General features: G+C 55.1%; 1 protein-coding gene across 2 annotated transcripts; it reads right to left on the bottom strand.

The window, feature by feature from the left end:
• Positions 1–9,557: 9,557 nt before the first annotated feature.
• Positions 9,558–19,756, bottom strand: LOC309873345 (uncharacterized protein C11orf24). 2 transcript variants are annotated; one of them, XM_082748794.1, is made up of 4 exons: positions 19,594–19,756; positions 15,572–15,771; positions 11,707–11,880; positions 9,558–10,952 (listed from the first exon to the last, which is right to left on the bottom strand). In XM_082748794.1, the coding sequence occupies exons 3-4, from the start codon at positions 11,780–11,782 to the stop codon at positions 9,838–9,840; spliced, it is 1,191 nt and encodes a 396-aa protein (XP_082604920.1). In that variant the 5' UTR covers positions 11,783–11,880; positions 15,572–15,771; positions 19,594–19,756; the 3' UTR covers positions 9,558–9,837. The 2 variants fall into 2 exon arrangements, with proteins under 2 accessions (XP_082604920.1, XP_082604921.1); XM_082748795.1 differs by having other exon boundaries at positions 15,559–15,771.
• Positions 19,757–22,125: the final 2,369 nt, after the last annotated feature.

The raw sequence follows: 22,125 nt of genomic DNA on the forward strand, positions 1-22,125 counted from the left end.
TTTACAAATATCCTCTCCCATTCTGTAGGCTGCCTTTTAATTTTGTTGATTCTTTCCTTCACGGTGCAGAGAAGTTTTTTTTTTTTTTAATCTTAATGAGATCCCAGTATTTCATCAAACAACACATTCTTAAACAACCAGTCAAAGAAGCAATCACAAGTGAGATCAAGGGGCGCCTGGGTGGCTCAGCGGGTTAAAGCCTCTGCCTTTGGCTCAGGTCATGATCCCAGAATCCTGGGATCAAGGCCGGCATCGGGCTCTCTGCTCCACAGGGAGTCTGCTTCCTCCTCTCTCTCTGCCTGCCTCTTTGCTTACTTGTGATTTCTGTCTGTGAAATAAGTAAATAAAATCTTAAAAAAAACAAGCGAGATCAGATGACGCCTTGGGATGGATGAAGATAAAGACAGAGCACGCCAAAACTGACGGGGTGCAGACAAAGTCACACTCAGGGCATCTGGAGCTGTGAATGTCTGTATTAAACAGGAGGAAAGATCTCAAATCAATAACCTAGCCATATATCTTAAAGAACTAGAAAAAGAAGAGCAAACCAAGTCCAAAGCCAGGAGAAGGAAGGAAAACAGTAAGGGTTAGAGTAGAGGCAAACATGATGGAGGGAGAAAGAACAATCAAGAAAATCAATGACACCAAAAGTAGGTTCTTTGAAAAGCTCTACAGAATTCACAAGCCTTTGACTAGATTAACTAAGGCAAAGAAAGAAAGGAAGGAAGAAAGAAGGAAAGAAAGAAAGAAAGAACACTCAAAGGACTAAACTCAGTAAGGGAAGGGCAAATAGGTTCTCCTTATGATCCTGCTGTACCTGGAACAGTCATAGTTCATAGAGACGGAGTCGGGTAGAGATTCCCCGGGCTGGGGGAGGGGAGCGGAGCCTTGTTGCTTAATGAGTACAGAGTTTCTGTTTGGGATGATGAAAAAGTTCTGGAAACAGATAGTGGTGATGGTTACACAACCCTGTGAATATGCCTGATGCCCCTGAACTTGTACACTTTTAGATGACTTAAATAGCAAATTTTACATTATGTAAAATAATTGCATTAGGTAAAGTAAAAGATCCTATGTCTGTCTTGCTTGGAGACTCCCTTGTGGGCTTTGAAGAAGCAGCTTGCCAAGTTGCTAGCAGCCTACGGAGTAAGTGGTGAGGTGTGGGAGGTCTCCAGCATCCGGTCAGTGAGGAACCCAGGCCCTCGGTCTGGAGACTGGCCAGGAGCAGAGTCCTGCCGGTGCCCTGTGGGCGTGCAAGTGGCTCCTTCCCCGGTGAGCTTCAGATGAGAACGCAGCTCAGGCCGACTCCTTGATTCAATCTCTGTGAGTCCCTGAGGGACAAGACCCGGCAAAGCCTTGCCCGATTCCTGACTCACAAAAAACTGGGAAACTCCTAATTTGTGGAGAAATAGGTAATTGGAAAATGCAAGTAGTATGGTAACTGTCCTATCAGTAACTTTTCCTTTTCTGCTCAAAAATATGTCTTGGGAAACTACGGATTCTGTCACAGATAGTTCTAGCGCTTCCTCCTCCTCCTCCTCCTCCTCCTCCCCCTCCTCCTCCTCCTCCTCCTTCTTCTTCTTCTTCTAAGATTTTATTTACTTGTTTGACAGAGAGAGATCACAAGTAGGCAGAGAGAGGAGGAAGCAGGCTCCCTGCTGAGCAGAGAGCCCAATGGGATGCCCCACTGGATCCCAGGATGATGACCTGAGCCGAAGGCAGAGGCTTTAACCCACTGAGCCACCCAGGCGCCCCCTAGCGCTTTCTTCTAAACTGCCGTCCACGTTTTGCAGTCCTCCTGAAGACTACTTAGAGCGTTTGCAATTTTTGTGCTTACAAGGAAGGCAGTCAACAATGCTGTAATCTGAGCCTCCTCTGTGCTTCTGTAGGGCAGGAACCGGGCATGGGATTACATCTGTGTTTTATTGCCCCTATCATTTGCCCTACAAAGGGCCTGTGCTGCGCTGCGCTCTGAAGCAGAGCCCAGGGTCCTCCATGCCTCCCACAAGCCTTGTTTGGGCCTCACCCTCCAATCTGAATGCCCCACCGGCCTGCAACTCTTTGAGAGCAGGAAGCTCATCCTTTGAGTCGTTGTGCCCCAGAGCTCAGGCCAGGGCCTGGCACATGGCACAGAAACCCACCAAGATGTGGGTATCCTTTCTTCTCTGTCCGCACTCTCTTCTTCTCCTTCTTCTTCTTTTTTTTTTTTTTTTTTTAAAGATTTTACTTATTTATTTGAGAGAGAGAGAGCATGAGAGGGGAGAAGGTCAGAGGGAGAAGCAGACTCCCTGTGGAGCCGGAGCCTGATGCGGGACTCGATCCCAGGACTCTGGGATCATGACCTGAGCCCGAAGGCTGTCGCCCAACCAACTGAGCCACCCAGGCGCCCTCCGCACTCTCTTCTTAACATCTGGGCTGCACCTTCAGTCCGCTAGGGACAGCCTCCTGGCCACGGTGGACAGACAACAGGTGACCCTGGGCCTGGACAATGCAGCTTAAATGGGCCACTGCTGGTGCCAAGATTACAACTAGAGCCCCTTGGGGGAAAGCAGACCCTAAGACTTACAAAGGCAGGGGCTCTGCCCAAAGGAGGATGGAGATACACAGAGAGGAGAGACAGCGCAGCTCCCAGGAGTCCTGGCTCTTCTTCCGTCTTTGTGACAAACCCCTCTCCCTTTGGGAAGGCCCAAGGTTTCTGTTCCTTGCTACCCGAGGTGGTCTGAGACAAAGAGCTGCTCAGGGCTTATGGGATAAAATGGACTTGTTCTCTGGGGCTCTCAAGATGCTCCACTGGCGGTCCCCCAAAGGTTCAGGAGAAACGCTGAGGGGAGCAGGGGGTCTTCCTCTTTCACGCCCTTCCATTTCCAGCGCCCCAGGACCTACCCACCTTGGAGCCCCTTGTGCTCCTTCTCTGCTTACCTGGATTCCTTTCTACCGGCTTCCCTGGATCAGGGCCCTGAACACCGGGTGACTCCACGGTCGGCAAGGTGGGGCCAAGCCCTGGTCGTGTGCCTTGCTCACAGGACCTGGTGAGCTTGCTCACTGAGAATACCAAACTGGCCAACAGGCTGTGGCAGCCCCGACGGAGGAAACCTGGTGCTCTAGTCGATTCGGCAGAGCGAACATGTGACCTGGAGTTAGATGGACCCAACGCAGTGCCTGGCTCAGCCCTTGCCTTTGGCCTTGGGCTAGTCATCTAACCTTCTGCCCTCAGTTTTCCCATCTGGAAATGGGCACAATAATGGTTCCTCCCGTGTTGGGAGGCAGTGAAGCACTCACTGTTTGGTGCTCTAGGATATTTGTTCTTGAAAAAAATCCTTCTTGCGGGGGTGGCTGGATGGCTCAGTTGGTTGCTTGCCTGGCTCTTGATTTCAGCTTGGGTCATGATCTCAGGGTCATGAAGTCAAGCCCCACCTGGGCTCCATGCTGGGCCCAAAAATGGACCCTCAGCTCTATGGTCAACTAACCTTCAACAAAGCAGGAAAGAATATCTAATGGAAAAAAGACATTCTCTTCAACAAATGGTGCTGGGGAAATTGGACAGCCACATGCAGAAGAACGAAACCGGACCATTTTCTTACACCACACACACAAATAGACTCAAAATGGATGAAAGACCTAAATGTGAGACAGGAATTCATCCCAGTCCTAGAGGAGAACACAGGCAGCAACCTCTTTGACCTTGGCCACAGCAACTTTTTGCTGGACACGTCTTCAAAGGCAAGGGAAACAAATGCAAAAATGAACTATCGGGATTTCATCAAGGTAAGTTTTTTTAAAGATTTTATTTATTTTTTGACAGAGATAGACACACAGCAAGTGAGGGGACACAAGCAGGGAGAAGAGGAGAGGGAAAAGCAGGCTCCCCGCTGAGCAGGAAGCCCAAAGCGGGGCTCTATCCCAGGAACCTGGGATCATGACCTGAGCTGAAGGCAGATGCTTAACCGACTGAGCCACCCAGGCACCCCAAGATAAAAAGTTTTTGCACAGCAAACAGAACAGTCAACAAAACCAAAAGACAGCCTACAGAATGAGAAAAGATATTTTGCAAGTGTCTTATCAGATAAAGGGCCAGAATCCAAGATCTATAAAGAACTTATCAAACTCAACACCCAAAGAACAAATAATCCAATCAAGAAATGGGCAGAGGACAGGAACAGACATTTCTCCAAAGAAGACATCCAGATGGCCAACAGATACATGAAAAATGCTCCACATCACTCGGGATCAGGGAAATACAAATCAAAACCACAAGGAGATACCACCTCACACCTGTGCAAATGGCTAAAATGAACAAGTCAGGAAACGACAGATGCTGGTGAGGATGCGGAGAAAGGGGAACCCTCCTGCACTGTTGGTGGGAATGCAAGCTGGTGCAGCCACTCTAGAAAACAGTTTCTCAGAAAGTTGAAAATAGAGCTACCCCACAACCCAGCAATTGCACTGCTGGGTATTAACCCCAAAGATAAAAATGGAATGATCCAAAGGGGCACGTGCACCCCAATGTTTATAGCAGCGATGACCACTATGGTCTAACTATGGAAAGAGCCCAGATGTCCATCAACAGACGAATGGTTAAAGAAGATGTCGTACATATATGCAATGGAATATTACTCAGCCATTAGAAAATGAAATCTTGCTCTTTGCAACGACGTGGATGGAACTAGAGGGTGTTAGGCTAAGTGAAATAAGTTAGAGAAAAATTACATGATTTCACTCATATGTGCAATTTAAGAAACAAAACAGAGGAGCATAGGGGAAGGGAGGGAAAATAAAACAAGATGAGATTAGAGGAGACAAACCATAGGGACTCTCAATCACAGGAAACAAACTGAGGGTTGCTGGAGGGAAGGGGGTGGGGGCTGGGGTACTGGGTGACGGGCATGAAGGAGGTCACGTGATGTCACGAGCACAGAGTGTTACTTGCAACTGATGAATCACGGACTCCACCTCTGAAACTAATAACACACTATATGTTAATCAATAGAATTTAAATTAAAAAATTCTCTGTCTCCCTCTACCTCTCCTCCCCCACCATCACCCCCCACCCCCGTTCATGTGCGTGCTCTCTTTAAAAAAAAAAAAATCCTTCTTGGGCATGAAGAGCACACTTACCACGATGAGCACTGAGAAACGTACCGAGGTATTAAATCACTAGATTGTACACCCGAAACTAATACAACACTGTACATTAACTATACTGAAATTTGAAAATATCCTTCCTGGTTCCCTGAAAATATTCTATCCACCACCACCTGCTGTCCTGTCCCCCGACCCCACCCCCACACATGGCAAAACCTCTCCAGATCGTTGCCCAAGGTCACTGCCCTCTTGCTCACCTGCCTGCCTTCTTCAACCTCCCCATGGACTTCCCGAAGGCTCTCTCCGTGGGGGGGGCCTTCTGGGCCCAGAGATGCGTATCCCACATCCTACTGACACCTAAGGGACATCTCAGCCTTAACACCTCCCCAGTCTCTGGATTCCCCGCCCACTGCCCCGCAACCCCCCAGCAGGAGGCAGCAGAGCCTCTGGCAGAAGCAGGGAAGCTGGGGCGTGGTCCTAGGGTGTGACTCTGGGCTCTGTCCCCTACTTCTGGATAATGTCGGGCAAGCTCAGTAATTCTCCAGCCTCAGTCTCCCCTCTGTGGGCTGGGGGGGATGATGATAATGATATTTCGGTCTCATAGGGCTGTCACCGTGAATTCATGCGCAAAGTGCTGAGAACAGGGGCGCCCTGCTTCCCACCTCCTGGAAATGACATCACGACCGTCCCAGTTCTTCAAGCCCTCCTGGCTTCTGGTGTGTGTGTGGGGGGGTGGGGGGCGGTGTGGAAAGAACCAGTGGAAGTCCGGTTGACTTCGATTCCAAAACATGTCCCCACCTTCACGTGCATGTCTTCCCCGGAGCACGCCCCAGTCCAAGTCGCGTCACCGTCACTGCCGCCTGGGACAATGGAGCAGCCCCCCCTCCCGAACCAGCCCTTGCGCGCAGCCCCCAGCCTGCCCTCCCTGTCACCACCAGGGCCATCATTTACTTGAGAGATTGAAGTGGCAACTCAGCCTCTCCCTCCCTTTCTCTTCTTTCAACTTGTCATCCCGGAATTTCTAGATGTGCACAGAGAGGGAGCAGGTAGTGGACGCTGCCACGCCCACGACCCTATGGGATGGAGTGGCTTGCTGTCTTGTGGCATCTTCCCCCCATCACCTGCCTCTCATGCTGAGGTGAATCCCAGGGCGTCTGGCTGGATCCGCATGGGACTCTGAATTTCAAATCGTGAGTTCAAGCCCCACAGTCGCTAGGCATGGAGTCTACTTAAAAAAAAAAAAAAAAAAGGTGAACCCCAGACCGCACACCGCTCCACCTGTAGAGACTTCAGTGCAACAAAATAATGTCTAAACCCCAAATCAGATGACATGCTTCTGCAGAGCACCCTCCTGGGCCTCCGCCGGCAGTCAGAAGCCACCGAGGGACCTAGTGGGGGGTGGGGTATGATGCGGCTGAGCGTGGACGCCGGTGGCTCGCTCCGCACAACCCAGCGGGTTGCTTCTGGGAGGAAGCGCAGGGGTGCGCGGGGGAGGGTGCTTCGTTCTACCTGAACTGCTGTCCTTCTGCAGAAGCGCAGGTGACCGAATTCCACGGAGAACAGTCGTCCCACAGGAAGACAAGCCAGTCTGGGGGCACGCAGGGGCGAGCGTTCTTTAGGGTGGGCCTGCCAGGAATTCCAGGGGAGCTAAGCTGGAGGGATGCCCCTGGGGTGGGAGAGTCGGGGTGCCCGGCGCCGCCGGGCGGAGCACGCGGGGTGAGGGAGGGAGGCTTGGCCACCAGGGGGAGCCCTTGGACTTCCCTGGCTTGGGGACGGGGCGGGGAGAGGGGGGGGCTGCCCCCAGGGGAAATAGGCAGGGGCTCTGTTCCTTGGGTGTCCCAGCTGCCCGTGTCCCTAGATCTTGTCCTGCCGTTTGCGGGATGGGTGGTCTTGGGCAAGCTCCTTGGCCTCCCCACACCTTGGTCTAACTCACTGGAGGGAAGAGAGACCCTTTGGGGGCCGAGCCCCGAATCTGGTTTTCCCTGCACGTTGGCCTTCCATTCAGACTCTCGAACAGGGACCATGCTTCTCCCGGCCCTGAACCAGCCAGAGCCCCTTGCCTCCGCCCAAAACCCTAGGAAGAGAGCTCTGAGCCCCCTCTGCCAGGCAGCCTTCCCTGACCTTCCCAGGAGGGTCAGGCGCCTCCTCTGTGAACCGACCACCTCTTGCCTCCTTCCTCACATCTCACCGGCCCATGCGAGCTCCTGTGGGTTAGGCAGTTGGGTTCCTCCCTGAATCCCCGATGGGTTGGCAAACCGCCGGTGCTCTGTAAGTCCGCGATAAGCTCATGCTGAATGGGTCTTCCGAGCAGGCCAGGAATGGCTGCCTGCTCACCGCAGTCTCGGGGCCTCCAAGGCAGGGGAGTCGTCGGGACTCAAACCTGTGGCCCCCGTAGATTTGGACAGCCCTGGCCTCTGGCACCTGAGATCTCTCTAGAGCCTGGCTCTTTCCCTTGTGCTGTGCTTGGCCGGGACCCACTAATGGGGTTCGTCTCAGTCTGGAGTGCCAGGCAGAGCAGCTTGGCTTTTCTTTTAGGAGGCAGTATTAGCAGGGAATGGTGGGGTCACGTGTGTGTTTTGAGGGGCCTCTGGCTTCCAGGGGAGGATGGCTGCGTTGCGGCTGGCCGTTGGTGGTGGGGCCCCAGGCAGCCCCAGCAGCTGTGGCAGGGGCCTGTTCCTAAGAACACGGGGAAGGGGTGCCTGCCCGCCTCCCTCGGGGGAGCAGGCGACCCCTGGTCTCAGGGTTGTTAAGTTTGAGTCCCATGCTGGATGCAGAGATTACTTTAAAATCTCTTTAAAAAAAAAAAAAAAAAAAAAGCATGTAGGGTGGTTGGTGGGACCCTGGGCTGAAGGCCAAGTCTCTAGCTCAGGTAAACACCAATGCCTTTAGGTTTAGGAAGAATTCCAAAGGCCCAACACACTCCACGGGCCGGTGCTGAACTTGGCCTTGGACACCATGAGTTGAGGCACCTGTGGCCCGCATGGGGAGCCAAAACGACTAGATGATCGGGAACATGAACCCCCAACGAGGGAGGGATGGACACTGCAACCAGTTCTCAGGGGATAAAAGGGCAGGAAGTCCCGGGCTGGGGCAGGGGACTCAGGCAGGCCCTGACACCCCAAGTCTCCAGTCCTTGTGAGTAGCGTGTCGGGCAGAGGCCCCTGGTCGCAAGCTGAAGATGAAAGTCATCCCTGTGGGTTGCCCCCATCCTATCTCCCCAGAAGGGAACAAAGCACCCAGTTTGTGGGACAGCCTCCAAGCTCTGGGTCTCGTGGGAGACTCAACCAGCCAGGGTGTGAAACCCGCCTTTGTAGGCGGGTAGGTCCCAACCCGGGCTGCGAGGGGGCAGCCGGTGGAGGAAAGGGCACCCTCCAAAGCCCCGATCCCCACGCTGACATGCAAAGCTGCTGTCCGGGGACAGTGGTGTAGGCTGGTGGCCGCCCAGGCACTTTCAAGCTCTGGGGGTTTTCTGATGCCCTGCTCCCCGCTCTGCTTCTCCATCCTCGGCTCCTCTGGCATTTCTAGGGGATTCCAGGTCTCCCCATTCCACAGATGAAGAAGCGGAGTTCCAGAACATGCCACACTTGCTCCAAGTCACCCTTGGTCTGGGAAGACAGCTTTAGGGGCTGCCCACCAGCTCCCGCAGCCTGGGGCAGGTAGGCAGAGCCAAGGCCATGCCCTAGGGGCAGGTGAGTTGCCAAAGACACAGGACTCCAGAATGGGTTTAACCCCGATGCTGGCCCTCAGTGGGTGACTTTGTCTCCCCCTCCTGTGCCTCAGTGCCCCCACCTTTAGGATGGGGATCTAGTACTTCTGTGCTGGGGCTGAGCAGGGGGTTAGGTTAGTGCGTTAGGCACGAGGACAGCAGCCGGTACTGGACAGGCACTCTGTGTCAGCTCTGAGGGCTGGAATCCGAACCCAGGGATATCATCCTGCTCGGGAGAGAGGGCCCTGGGTGCACTCAGGCCTGGGGCTCGCCTGCCTTCTGGGGTGACGTGGGGCAAGGTGCTAATAGGGACAGTCCCACCACACTGGCTGACTGGGTTTCCACGAGGCGAGTGCACAGTGTGAGCTGGGCGGGTTCACTGAGAATCCGTCCCAGCAGGTCTGGGCTGAGCCACCACAACAGGCAGCTCACCGGCTTAGCGCGTGGGACTCAGCTCTCTCGTGCCCAAATCCGGCTCCAAGCTTGCACCAGTGAACAATTCAGAAAAGGGACATCTGTGGGAAGGCCCTGTCTCCGGGGGTGCCAGACATGCCCAGGGCCTGGGGCGCCCCTCCCCCCACCCACTGAGCACAGGCACGTTCAGAATTAACAGTGAGGCCCCAGGAAGGGCGCAGACACAGCAGACCCCAGACCCCGGTGTTAACCGTAAATGCTGATGAACATGAACCCCATCACGCGTGTCCCAGGAAGGCCCCCCGGGCGCGATGGCGGACAGGACACGACCTTCACAAATGGGGGGACACGGGTCTGAATGGAAGGTGGTCATTGCTTTAATTCGGGTCAGGATCCACACGGGGGCCCTGCAGCCCCGCCCACGGCGCGATCGCTGCCCGTCGCCTGGACATGATTGTTTACAAAAATAAATACGAAAAAGCAGCCACTCTCGAGTGATCGTGGGCTTAATCCGAACGCGAGGAAATGTGCAGAGACGTCCAGCCTACCTCCTAATTGCACCAAAAGGATCTGGAAGCACTTGGTTTGGTCTCAGAGGCAACACGGCCGGAGGGGCGGGCGGGGCGCGCCGCCGCTCACATTTCCGAGTCCGCGTACATGCCGTTGATGAGATAGTCCACCTGCGTGTACTCCTTCTTCCTGTAGCTCTCGTAGGCCTGCAGGGTGAGCAGAACCACGACGACGACGAAGAGGGCCACCCCGAGGAAGAGCGCCGTCAGCAGGAAACCCTTGTTCACCAGAGACGGGCTGAGGGGCCTGGTGGTGACCACCACGTACTGGCCTTGGGTGCTGAGCGGGCACAGGTCTGTGGCTGACATCTTCGTGCTCCCGGGAGCCCCCGGCGTCGGGGCGGAGGACGCCGTGCCAGGAGGGGTTTCAGGCGGCACGTGCTGGGGTGTCCGGGCTGTCCCTGGCCCCGCAGCCCCAGGTGTTGATGGAGCAGGGCTCGGCCGGGTCGTGGGGGACGTGGCCTCCCCCTTGGGGGTCGGGCTGGTGGGGGGCACAGGTGCTGGCGCTGAGCTGGTGGTCGGCTCCTGGGCATGGGCTGTGGTGGTGGTCCCTGCTGTGGTGGCCACGGGAGTCACGGATGGGCGGGTGGGCTCCGAGGCTGTGCTGGAGAGGGTGGGTGTGGGCCCTCTTGCTGTGTCAGCCGTGGGCCAGCCTGTTGATGCCTGGACGGCGGGGGCTTGTGTGGACACGTTAAGCACTTGGGGACCCGAGGTGGCCGTGGGACTGGCTGTGGAGTTGCCGGGGGTATGCTGGGAAGGGCTGTGTGTGCCCATCGGGGCGTGGGCAGTCATGACAGGCCCAGTGGTGGGCTGAGCACTGGTGGCCAGTGTCGTCAGAGCTGCTGTCCCTGGCAGTGGGCTGCCACTTGGCACCTGTGTGGGGGGGACACGGACGGTGGTGGAGGATGGGGTCCGCTGTGATGCCGCCGGGGCAGGGGGCTGGGGTGCCCGGGAGGCTACTTGTTCAGGGGAACCTTCTGTCCCCGCATCTGTCCTGAGTGTTCTCCCTGCTGTGCCTGCAGGAGAGCTGGCGTTGGCCACCGGGGTCCCTGTGGCCAATGGGACAGGAGAAGGGGTCACTGCGGTCATTATTCCGGATATTCCATTAAGGACTCTGGTAACTGTCATCACAGATACACTTTTCTTGGCTGGATTATCTGTCTGGTTGAGGACTAAGTGCCCTTAAAAAGTCAGAAAAGGGAGAAAAAAGATACCGTCACTTTCCGTCCTGTGCAGGGAGATGGCTCAGAGTGTCTTAGTTTGTGGCCTGTCAGTCTGGCCCGGGTGGCCTTTTGGCCTCAGCCCCGTGAGAACGACGGAGGTGAATCGTGAACACGCTTCCCTCCTATCCTCCTGCGTGAGCACACGCAGCCTGCTGCCCCGCAGAGGGGCACTCGGCACTTGGACGTAAGAACTCCCTCGTCCTCTGAACCCGAGCCCGTTGAAGGCTCAAGAACTTCTCTCTTGGGTCCAATTCCCAAAACATCAATCAGAGGGAAAGTCTCACCTCAGAGGTGTGATTCACCATTAACAAAACCCATCACACACATGCGCTTTAGAAACCAGATACATCATCACCAGACAGTCACATCGTAAAACAATTCTTGGCTTTCTGGAAGGATTTGTGGCAGGAATTCCCGGAGATGGTCAGTGTGTGGCACAGAGCAGGAGTGTAATGAGATATATGATGTGTGAGCGGACGAATCCCCCAGTGAAGATGGGTTTTATAGGAGAAATTGTGCAGGGCCAAGCAAGTGGCCTTGTCAGGACTCAGAGCTCAGAGGCCCAGTCCCCTGCGAGCTTTCTCCCCAAGCTGGCCCTTGGCGGCTCTGGGGCTCGCAACTCGCTGGACTAGGCCTGCACATGTCCCGTGGGCTCAGGATGCTTCGGGATCACTGTGGGCCTGACCAGCAGTCACAGGGCTTTCTCACTTACGTGCATCCTGGGATGGCACTTGGCTCTCGGATAAGGACAAGGAGGAAATCCAAACGAGCACAAGGGCTGTCCACATCTTGTGGGTGAGCTAGGAGCCAGGCTGGGCAGTCCCTGGGGCTCCCAGCTGGCCGCTCCTCAGGCTGCTGGTGACTCCCTGCTGCTTGGCTGAAGGATCTGGTCAAGAAAGGTCTGGTCAGTAATGCACAGCCTCACCTGGGCCATGGGGCATGGTGGGGTGCCTGCCACGGAGGCTTCTAGAAGGTCCAGGCTGCAAACCGAGCTGAGTATTTTGACCAGGGCCTGGCACCCAGAACAGTGTGAAACCTCTCATCCACGGCAATCTAGTGACCTGTCCCACACCTGTATTTGATGGGTTTAGAGACTCCTCGACCCACTTTCATTCTGTGTCTCAACCTTTGTAAGCACCCACTTTCCCACCCAGAGTTCCTAGTGTGAAAGAGCAGAAGAGCTGACCTCACCTTTCACATGGGAGATATCGTTTAGCTAGCCAGCCAACTAGCCCCCATTCATCTACCCGTCCATCGTGTGTCACCCATTCACCCATTACCCACCCAGCCAGCCATCAATGCACGCACCCAACATGCACCCATCCACCATCCACCCACCCACCATCCATCCAATATTCCCCGAGTGCCTGCTCATGGGCCGGGCAATGCATGTAGAACAAAAAGACGAAAGCCACACAACTCTGTCCCTCTAGGCAGACTGCCATCCGGGAGGAAACACAGAAAAGAGGTCACTGCAAGCTTCTGCAAGCATAGAGGAGAGGCGTGACTCCGTGCCCGGAGCAGGCAGCGGATGGTGCACGGGAAGGCCTTGACATGTCAGTCGGAGGCTGGTCCTCTGTGTGGAGGCCCCAGAGGTGAGTGGGGGAGGCAGGGTGCTGTGGGGCCTAGAGGAGGCACTGAATTCTGGTGGGTGGAGAGGCGTGGCCAGGGAAGGCTTCCTGGGAAGGTGGGCCATGTTCTGAAGGATGGGTGGGATCCGCCTGGTGGGGATGGTGTGGGGGAGGTGGGGGGAGAGCGCAACAGGTGACAGCACCGGGGCCAGAGGCGGGGAGACAGCGTGCTGAGAGCTGGGATCAGACCGGAGATTGGCGGGCCACCATGGGGCAGCTGGGGTTTGCGGGGGCGCCGAGGCCGGTGTGTCACCAGCACGGGAAGATGCTTGGGCAGGAGGGACAGATGAGGGGCAGGCGTGACAGGAGCCCAGTGAGGAGGCGGCAGGGGTAGCAACACGGGCAGAAGGGGACAAGGCCGCAGGAGCCTGAAGGACTAGACCAGGGGGTGCCACTGCAAGAGACAGAGGTAGTAGCGAGGACCTGGTCACCTAGCTATCTGCAGAAACTTCCAGAAATGCCACAACAGTTTGAGCCTCACCAAGAGGAGGACTGGGCCCAGCCAGACCTGGCTTCCCGAGCACACAGGGGTCTCTCCACCCTCACCCTGGGGCCCTCCAGTGTGCTGGTCGGCTGGTGTCCCTCACTGTAGGGGTGCACTGGGAAGCAGAGGGGCCCACTAGCCTTAAGAGTCCCCTCACTTCACGCCCTCCTGGTCCTGGGTGGCCCCTAATCCTGTCCTGAGACCCGCGTGGCTGTCAGCAAGGTCCAGGTCCTCTCCGGACAATGATGCAGTCACACGCAGTCATGCTTGGTCCCATGACTAAACACCTCATTTGAAAACAAGCCTGCTGGGAGGAGGGCAGGCAATGGCCCAGGGGCTCCCGAGGGCACCGGCCCGCAGACACCCAAGGCCTTTGGTCTTTCCAGTGGCCCTTACCATGAAGCTCTTGAGTTGCACAGGACGTCATGGAAGGCAGCACTCGAGTCACACTAAGTGAAAATGTCCTGATCGGCTCCTCAGCTGGCATGACGACTCCCCACTACCCTCAGTGGCCCCACACCTAGGCGGCCCCTGGTGATCGGGCCAGGCTCACCGTCTTTCCACGAGCCCTGAGTCATGAATGAATCACCTTCATGCATCCCCATCCTGGCCCTGATCCGCATGCCACCCCACAGCTTCCAGAAAGATCCTTGGAACCCACAAAGATGATTCTGCCTCCACTGCCTCCACTCAGACCCCACACTATCCCAGGATAACCCCAAAACTCATTAACACGGCCAAGGAGGCCTTCAAAATCTGGCCCAGCTACCTCTGCCCCCCAGGCCCGGCCCCATGGGGCATGTGGAATTCCTGAAGTTTCTAGCCCTTCCCCAGGCTTAGCCACCAGTGTGCCCCAACAAGCCCGTCTGGCCCTGCTAGGAGCTCCACCAAGCAGCCCCTGCGTGGCAGAGAGGGACATGTAGAGAGTGGCCGCCCGGTGGCTTTCTGGCTCCTGTGATCAGAGGGGACTGTGGGAAAGTAGCCCCACGACAGGAAAGCCCCTCAAGCACAAACTCTTCCGGAAAGCTGGCGCTTTCCTTGATGCTTCTCACCCCTTTGCAAGAGTCCCCAGCTTTATTCAAGTTTCCATTGCGCCTTCCATCCAAAACTGTCCGTAAGGGCTCCTGGGAGCTTAGAGGTCTAGAGGACTCGGCCAGAAGCTACCAATCTGCGTCTTTTCTTTTCTTCTTCTAGGTTTTGTTTATTTATTTGACAGAGAGATAGAGCCAGAGAGGACAAGCGGGGGAGGGGTGGAGGAAGAGGGAGAAGCAGTTCTCTCTGCTGAGCAGAGAGCCCAGCGGGGCTCGATCCCAGGACCCCGGGATCATGACCCGAGCTGAAAGCAGGCGCCCAACTGACTGAGCCGCCCAGGCGCCCCCGCATCTGTTTTCTTGAGTGCAAAAGACATTCTTTGTTCTGACAGAAACAAGTAGGGGGCAGGGTGGGGAGAGAAGACACAGACCAATGCCACAGACGAAAGAATTGAAACTGGAAGGTTTCGGGAACAAAGAAGCCACACTCCCCATGAACTGAGGCAACGCAGCTGGCGCTCAGTGAATAAATGTATTTAAATGGCTCTTTCTTTGGCCGCTCACATCTACTGAATGTATTGAAAATGCTAGCACTGCTGGGCCCAACATGCTCCCTGCACGGCTCTGGGCTCCGCCGGGGGTGGGGAGGATGACGTGACCAGGCTTCCTGCATGCACGCCGGGCACCAGTGCCATCTGCTGCCCCCCTCGCTACAAATCTCCAGGCCAGAGTCAGCAAACTTTTTCTGTAAAGAGCTAGACAGCAAATATTTTAGATTTCATGGGCCATGCCGTCTCTGTCTCAGCTACACTTGTGAACGATGGGTGTGGCTGTGTCCCAATAAAACTTTATTTACAAAAACAGACAGGAGGTGGGACTCAGCCCTCGGGCCATAGTTTGCCAACCCTGTTCTAGCACTGGAAGGAACTCCAGGGCGGATCATCGAGCTTAGGGAGAGAGGCACTGAGTCACAGTGCCGGGTGGATTTCCTCCTTTTCTTTCAGCTCCTCATGCGGAACAGACATGGACTGGACTGTCTCGCTGGTGGTCAGGGGATAGACTCTGGCCTCTCTCCTCCCAGAATGACTGCTGCTAGGCGGCTCCTCACCCCCCCAGCCCCAGCATCGATGAGGGGCAAGCATTGTAAGATCTCAACACCAGGCCCAGAGGAAACCTGCTGCGGTTTGGGAGCCTGTGTCACCAGAACAGCAGAGGGCCACAGAGCACCGCGTGCTCCCAGCCCCTCCTATCTGTCCCTGCTCCTAGCCCCGCCCTCCTGGTCTACCTGGGAAGGGAAAACCGCTGTCCATGAAATGCCACAGAACAGGCCACTCTGGGCTCTGCTGTCTGTCCTTTTCCCCCACTTTGCAGCGAAGCCCTCGAGGGGCCCTCTCAATGGTGAGCAAGTGGACACTCACCGTGGACACTCACCAGACGCAGCTGCTCCGGGCAAGCTCCCACGCTGGGCCCTTGTCCTCCCTGGAGAGTGGCGGGCTTGGCACCGTGTGCTTGCGGGGCGAGGTCTGGCTTTGCAAGAGGTGAGAGCGGCCTCGAGGAGCACTTGCAGGCCACGACATGCTTTGTGGCCACGTGGGACATGGGCAGATGCCCCGCTCTGGGAACAGACGCATCTACGGTTCAAAAAAGTAAATACTCCTTAGGTAAAGCAGAGGGGGCCAAAGCCCGGGGAGGAGGGAGTCACTGGCAGAACAGCCTTAAATAGACCGTTGTGCTGGGAGACTGACAATGTCTATTAGAATTTTCAATGTTGGGCATCTGGGTGGCTCAGGGGGTTAAAGCCTCTGCCTTTGGCTCAGGTCATGATCTCAGGGTCCTGGGATCGAGCCCCACATTGGGCTCCCTTCTCTCCCCACCCCTGCCTGCCTCTCTGCTTACTTGTGATCTCAAATAAATAAATAAAAATCTTTAAAAAAAAAAAAAAAACTTTCAATTCCAAGACTTGGCAATGGAGCGCTTTCTACTGCTGGAATTTCTTCCAGGGAAGCAAGTGGATGGATGTCTAAAGATGGAGGTCTAAAAAGATGTTCATCATGGTGTTATTTATAACAGCAAAACAACCGGTGTAGTTTTAGAAGATATGGCCCCACCCACATATCAAATACTATGGCAGCTGTTCAAAAAATATACAACTTCCGGGTGCCGGGGTGGCTCGGTCGGTGGAATGTGTGGCTCTTGGTCCCAGATTGTGAGTTCGAGCCCCACACTGGATACAAGGATTGCTTAAAAATAAAGTCTTAAAAAATATATATAGCTTTCTCTTTATTGACATGGGCCACATGTACCAATAGATGAAAAAAAGCAGGTCATACAACAGTATATGCACCAGGATTCTCTTTTTATTTAAGCAGACATTTGTTGGGGCGCTGGGTGGCTCAGTCAGTTAAGCGTCTGCCTTTGGCTCAGGTCATGGTCCCGGGGTCCTGGGATTGAGCCCCATGTCGGGCTCCCTGCTCCGCGGAGAGCCTGCTTCTCCCTCTCCCACTTCCCCTGCTTGTGTTCCCTCTCTGGTTGTCCCTCTCACTGTCAGTTAAATAAAGAAAATCTTTAAAAAAATAAATAAATAGACATTGGTTAAGGGATCTGGAGAGATTTACACCAGAGCGTTAGTGATAGTTATGCCTGGGGTGTCCACGGCCATACCACCCTGAACGCGCCCGATCTCGTCTGATCTCGGAAGCTAAGCAGGGTCGGGCCTGGTTAGTACTTGGATGGGAGATAGTTATGCCTGGGGAACAAATTTACTGGTGATTTTCATTTTCCATCTTTTTTTTTTTTCTTGCACAAGCATTTTGGAAAACATTTCGACCCATGAAGGAAAACGATGTCTGATTTTCTTCAGGTATTTGAGCTGCAGGGGCAGAGAGGCACAGAGTAACCCTGCTGGATATAGTTTTTCACATGTAGATTTTAATGATTTAGAGAAACTCCATAATTTATGTATCAGGAACTTCATTCTTCTAGGAGCTAGCCACAACTTCAGAGGAATCAGGAGGACAGTTGTAATGCAAAGACAGTAACCAGCACAAATGTTTCTCTCCCTGGTGACTATTTAATGGAAACTTGGGAGATTAAGAAATAGCGCCTCACCTCCTTAGGAGGTGGGGATGGTGAGGACCCCCATGGGCTTACTCTCTAATACAAACTCCCACAGGTGTACACACAGACACACACACGCACACACACATGTGTGCAATCGCACACACAGTTACAAACACATGTGGGTGCACAGACGGAGCATGTTTCTAAGACTATGTCAAAGAAACTCCACAAGTTTCTCTAGAAACTTCTACCGGACACCATCCCTGCTTATGTACTCCCAGCCCCTGGCGCTGGTGGTCACTCCTACAGAGATGGGAATTGGCCACCCATAGAGTCTAGAACAGGCCCTCATTGGGCCGTGACTTCATCTGTCTGGAAGGTTCTGCCTTCACTTTCCAAAAGCACATTCTAAATGTCAAGATTCATGTGTGAGGACCTGCACTGATCTTTGTAAGCTGACTCACAATGGACAAACCATGAGCAAGATTTAATTGATACTCCGTCTTGCAAAGGCTTCCCAAAGCTTTAAGCGAGGGGCCGGCCAGTCATTCTCATTATTAGGGTGCAGGGAGACTAGGTAGCTCGAGGCCTCAGACTATAATAGATGGAAAGAAAAGAGACCACTGGTGCAAGAAGGGAATAAACAAGAAAGAATGAAGTTACTATTAAATGGAAGACCCACAGGTGGAGAGACAGGGGCGGGGCTGCTGCTGGGATCCCCTCTTTTTCAACGGTCAGCTCCCCACAAGTTCCCCTGGGGGGGAGCACCCCGAGCCAGGTGACCCTCCATTAGAAAGGCATCCCCGGACTGTGGCCCTAGGTGTCAACTTCCTGATCCTTATCTGGTCCATGATCTCATGATACCTTCCAATACCCCTTGTCTCTGAATTATTATGTTCCCAACCTTGGCTTGATTTTTTTTTTTAAGATTTTTAAAATTTATTTGAGAGAGAGAGAGAGAGAGAGCAAGAGCAGGGGGAGCTGCAGAGGGAGATGGAGGAAGCAGGCTCCCCACTGAGCCAGGGAGCCCAACATGGGGCTTGATCCCAGGACCCTGAGATCACTACTCAAGCGGAAAGCAGATGCTCAACGAATTGAGCCACCCAGTTACCCCTTGGCTTGAGTTTTACAAAAACTCTTTTAGGAACCTGTTACATGTCGAGTGCTGTGCGCTGATTACATGGCCGCAGACTCTGAATGGCTGGCTTCCTTCTCCTGGCTTAGACTGTTCCCAGGAGCTTATACAAGTAACCCTTAGGCTTGGTAAGGGATTATAGGTGTCACCCCCCACATTCCATCAGTCCAGTAAGATCTAAATCAGCAGCAGCATGGCCTGGGCCCCTACCCCAAGCTGGACAAGCTTTATACAGCAAGGAGCAGGAAGTGCAGAAAACAAATACAGGGCAAACCCTAGATACCTAATCCCAGCACCTCACCTGGCTGAACTTTGGCAGCAGAACCCAAGGAACACAGGTGTGTGGTTTTGCATATACAGACATTGCCCTGTGGTCTAAAGGACGTGTCTTCGTGGCAGATGGGGACTGAAGTGGATATCATCCTAATTACCCTGCTTGCTTCTGTAAGTTTAAGTTCTGTAAGTTTCTGCACCTTTTTGTATCACAGCTAAATGCTGATCAAAGGCTAGTTTTCGCTGGCACTGTGGGCAAATCTGGCACTCCTTTGTCCATGAAGCAAGTCCTGACTATAGGTGGAAAATTCGTATTTTAAATATTTTCCTCACCGATTTCAGGGAAATTTTTAAAGATGCTTCCTCCGGGTGGTAAAAATAACTGCATGTTGGGATAGGCAGGTTTCTAAGCATGATGTTTATGTCTTATGGCAAACCATGTGGATGCTGATTCCGCCTCTCAGCCCGATCGTGAGCTGCACACAGTAAGCAGCCACCCGGCTCCCACGGGGGAGGGAGGCAGGCGGATGGAAAGGCACAACCCCTCCCAGGTGGAGGGCCTGGGGAAGGCCTGGGTCACCTAAAAAGCCAATTCTTTCTTGGAGGGCAGCACTCTGGGGCCCAGCCTTGCCCCGGGAAAACCTTTCAGTTCCCCGCGCATTTGGGAGTGTCCCGACTCTCCCACCCTCCGCTCCCAAACTCCAACGAGCCGGCCTCTCCCCGGGTTAGGGATACCCCCTGCAGCCCTCCTCCCCCCTCCGGCCTCTCGGTCCCCCATCGGTGCCCCACCTGACTCCCTCCGTTCTTTCCTCCCTCCTGGCCTCCTCGTCTTGCACCTGTGCCCCCACTGATCTTTGCCAGGTCGCCCTCCTGCCTCTTGTGCCCCCATTCAAGCCTCCTCCTGCCCCCACCTCCCTCCTTCGCTCGCAAGCCGGTTCAGGGAGCCGTGACAACAGCTCCCCGGACGGCGGCGCGGGCCCCTTACCCGGGCGCGGCAGGCCTGCGGCGGCCGGGCGGCCGTCGGACGGCGGGGAAGTACCCGCGGCCCGGCGTGGAGACGTGGCCGGCAGCGGAGCAGAGCACCCGAGCCAAGACTGCTCAAGGCAGCCGCCCCAGCTCGGGCCCCGCCCGGACCGCCCCGGAACTGACGTCACCGGAGGCGGGCCCTAGTGGGCGGGGCAGCTCCGCCCGGAGCAGGGAGGGGCCCGCGGTGCCAGGAGCCGCCGAAAGGGTGCCGGAAGCGAGGGGCGTGGCTGTCATCAGGCTCCGCCCACCGCGGGGCGGCTCGGACTCCGTCGAGCTCGTGGCCGGAAGCGGCCGGGAGCCGCGGTTTCGGACTGGCGTGCGGCGGAAGTGGCGGTGCTGCGCCTCAGCAGCTGGCCTGTGGGAGCTCGGACGAGCCCCGACAGCGCGCAGGGGCCCGAGCCCTGGGGTGGCCCTCAGTGCCGCCCTCCTCCCTCCCACTCAGCCCAGCCCCCGGGGGGTCCAGTCGGTAAGGAGTCGTGGGGGTGGTGGCCCCGCGCGGGGTTCCGTGTCTGACCTGCAGGTTCAGTGCGACAGCTCTGTGGGGGCTTCGTGCCTCTTTCACAGATGCAGAAGCGGAGACCCCGTGTCCGGCCGCTGTGAGACGCCGGGGAACGACGGGGCCGCGTGGAGCGCGAGGGAACGTGCGTAGCACCTGACCTAGACGGAGGCTTTGCGGATGACTGGTTGTGTGACGGAACCCCGCTCCGTGTAAAGCTCCCTCGGGAGCCCCACGTGCGAAGGAAGCCTGTCTGCGAAGGCTGGTCTCCGAACGCTTTATTTTCAGGCCGCCGTGTAGCCTGTCCTGGGGTCCTGGGCTGAGAGACGAAGCCAGGCGGTGTGCGGAGAGGAGGTCACCTCCCTGCTCGGAGCCCGGGGAGCGCCTGAAAGGCGGTTGAGAGCCGCCAACCCCAGTTCGACCTCCTCCTCTCAAGTGGCGTGGAACTGCGCTGCGCACGCGAGTTCGCCGCGACCCAGGCCAGGTGCGGGGCGTCGCCAGGACAAGATGCTTTTGCTTTGAGTTTGCTCTGATCTCCCCGACTCGCTCACATCCAACAAGGGCAGCGTCTGTGTTCAGGAGAAAATATCCCCAATGGCCAGTTGTCGTGCTGCGGCCGGACTTCCTCAGAAATCGGTTTCTGCGGCTGTTTTCCTCTTCGGTAAAATCAGGACGATTTTTACTGCTGAGGCTGAAATTAAAAAGGTCAAGACACGCGCCTCCCTGAAGACCTCCTCGTCTAGGGAACGGTCTGTTGGGCCTCTGTCTGCTCTTGCAAGTCAAGTTTTATTGGGACACGGTTACACCGTTTATGTATCGTCTAGGCTTTTGCACTGCAAGGACAGAGTTGAATAATTGCAGTAAAAACTGTGTATGACCCACGACACCTGAAATACGTACTGCCTGGTCCTTTACAGAAAATATTTGCAAGCCCCCAGCCCAAGGTGTTACTAGAAAATGGTTTTCAGAGGACAGTGGCACTGTGTTGCCATGAGGGTCCAGAAGACAGGGAAATTCATTCTCTTGTAGAGGAATCTTGCACCTTTCCAGTGAATTGGGGTTACCTGGAGCCTCGTGCCAAGCATAGCTCTGGTACCTGCATAGCTATGCTTGAGCAGAGTATTATGAAGAGTAGAGAGCAGGGCTCTGCGCTGCTGTTGGTGGTAGTGGATTCCGTTAAGTGAATGAAATCTCATAAGATGTCAATTTTCCCAAGATAATCCACAGGTTTAATGCAATTTTTTAAAGATTATTTATTTATTCATTTGCCAGAGAAATAGAGGTCACAAGTAGGCAGAGAGGCAGGCGGTGGGGTTGGGTAGGGAAAAAGCATGAGCAGGAGAAGGGGCAGAAGGGGAGGGAGGAAGACTCTACAGGTGATTCCATACCAAGCCGGAACCCAGTGCAGGGCTCAAACCGTTGACAGTAAGATCATGACCTAGGAAAGGAGCCTGCTCTAAGTCAGACTTGCAGGCAGCCACACTGAGATCTCTAGCAACAACGCAGGAAGGTAAACATCACTCTCGCAACAACCAGCCCAGTAGGGCCAGGATTTTATTAACAACTGCCCATCTCCATAATTTTTGTCCCTGCTTTCACTGAAGGCCAACCACAGGAAGCCAAGTATGCTCCCCTTGCCAGTCACATAGGACAACCCACTTCTAGGCAGTCTGCCTACAACTTCCCAGGCCAGCAGCCTCCAATCAGGGCACACGTGGAGCCTTCCCTTCCCCACAATAGAACCGTCCCGCCCTTCAGCCTGCCTGAGTTTCTGCTAACCACGAGCGATGGTGGTTGACTTCTTTGCTGTAGCAAGCTTGACTCAGTAGCCTCAGCTTGTTTCGTTTGGGCGGTCTTCGTTTCCTTCCACGCTTACTGTTCATCTCTTTCCCTACAGCAGAAGTGACCCTCTTTGGGGGCTGCAGAGTGTTCCTGTCCACCACATGGGCCCCTCAGTTTGCAGCTGGGAAAGGACAGTGTCCTGCCCAGCACAGC

Source organism: Mustela nivalis (assembly GCF_964662115.1).
Source record: "Mustela nivalis genome assembly, chromosome: 9".
Classification (NCBI taxonomy): Eukaryota; Metazoa; Chordata; class Mammalia; order Carnivora; family Mustelidae; genus Mustela; species Mustela nivalis.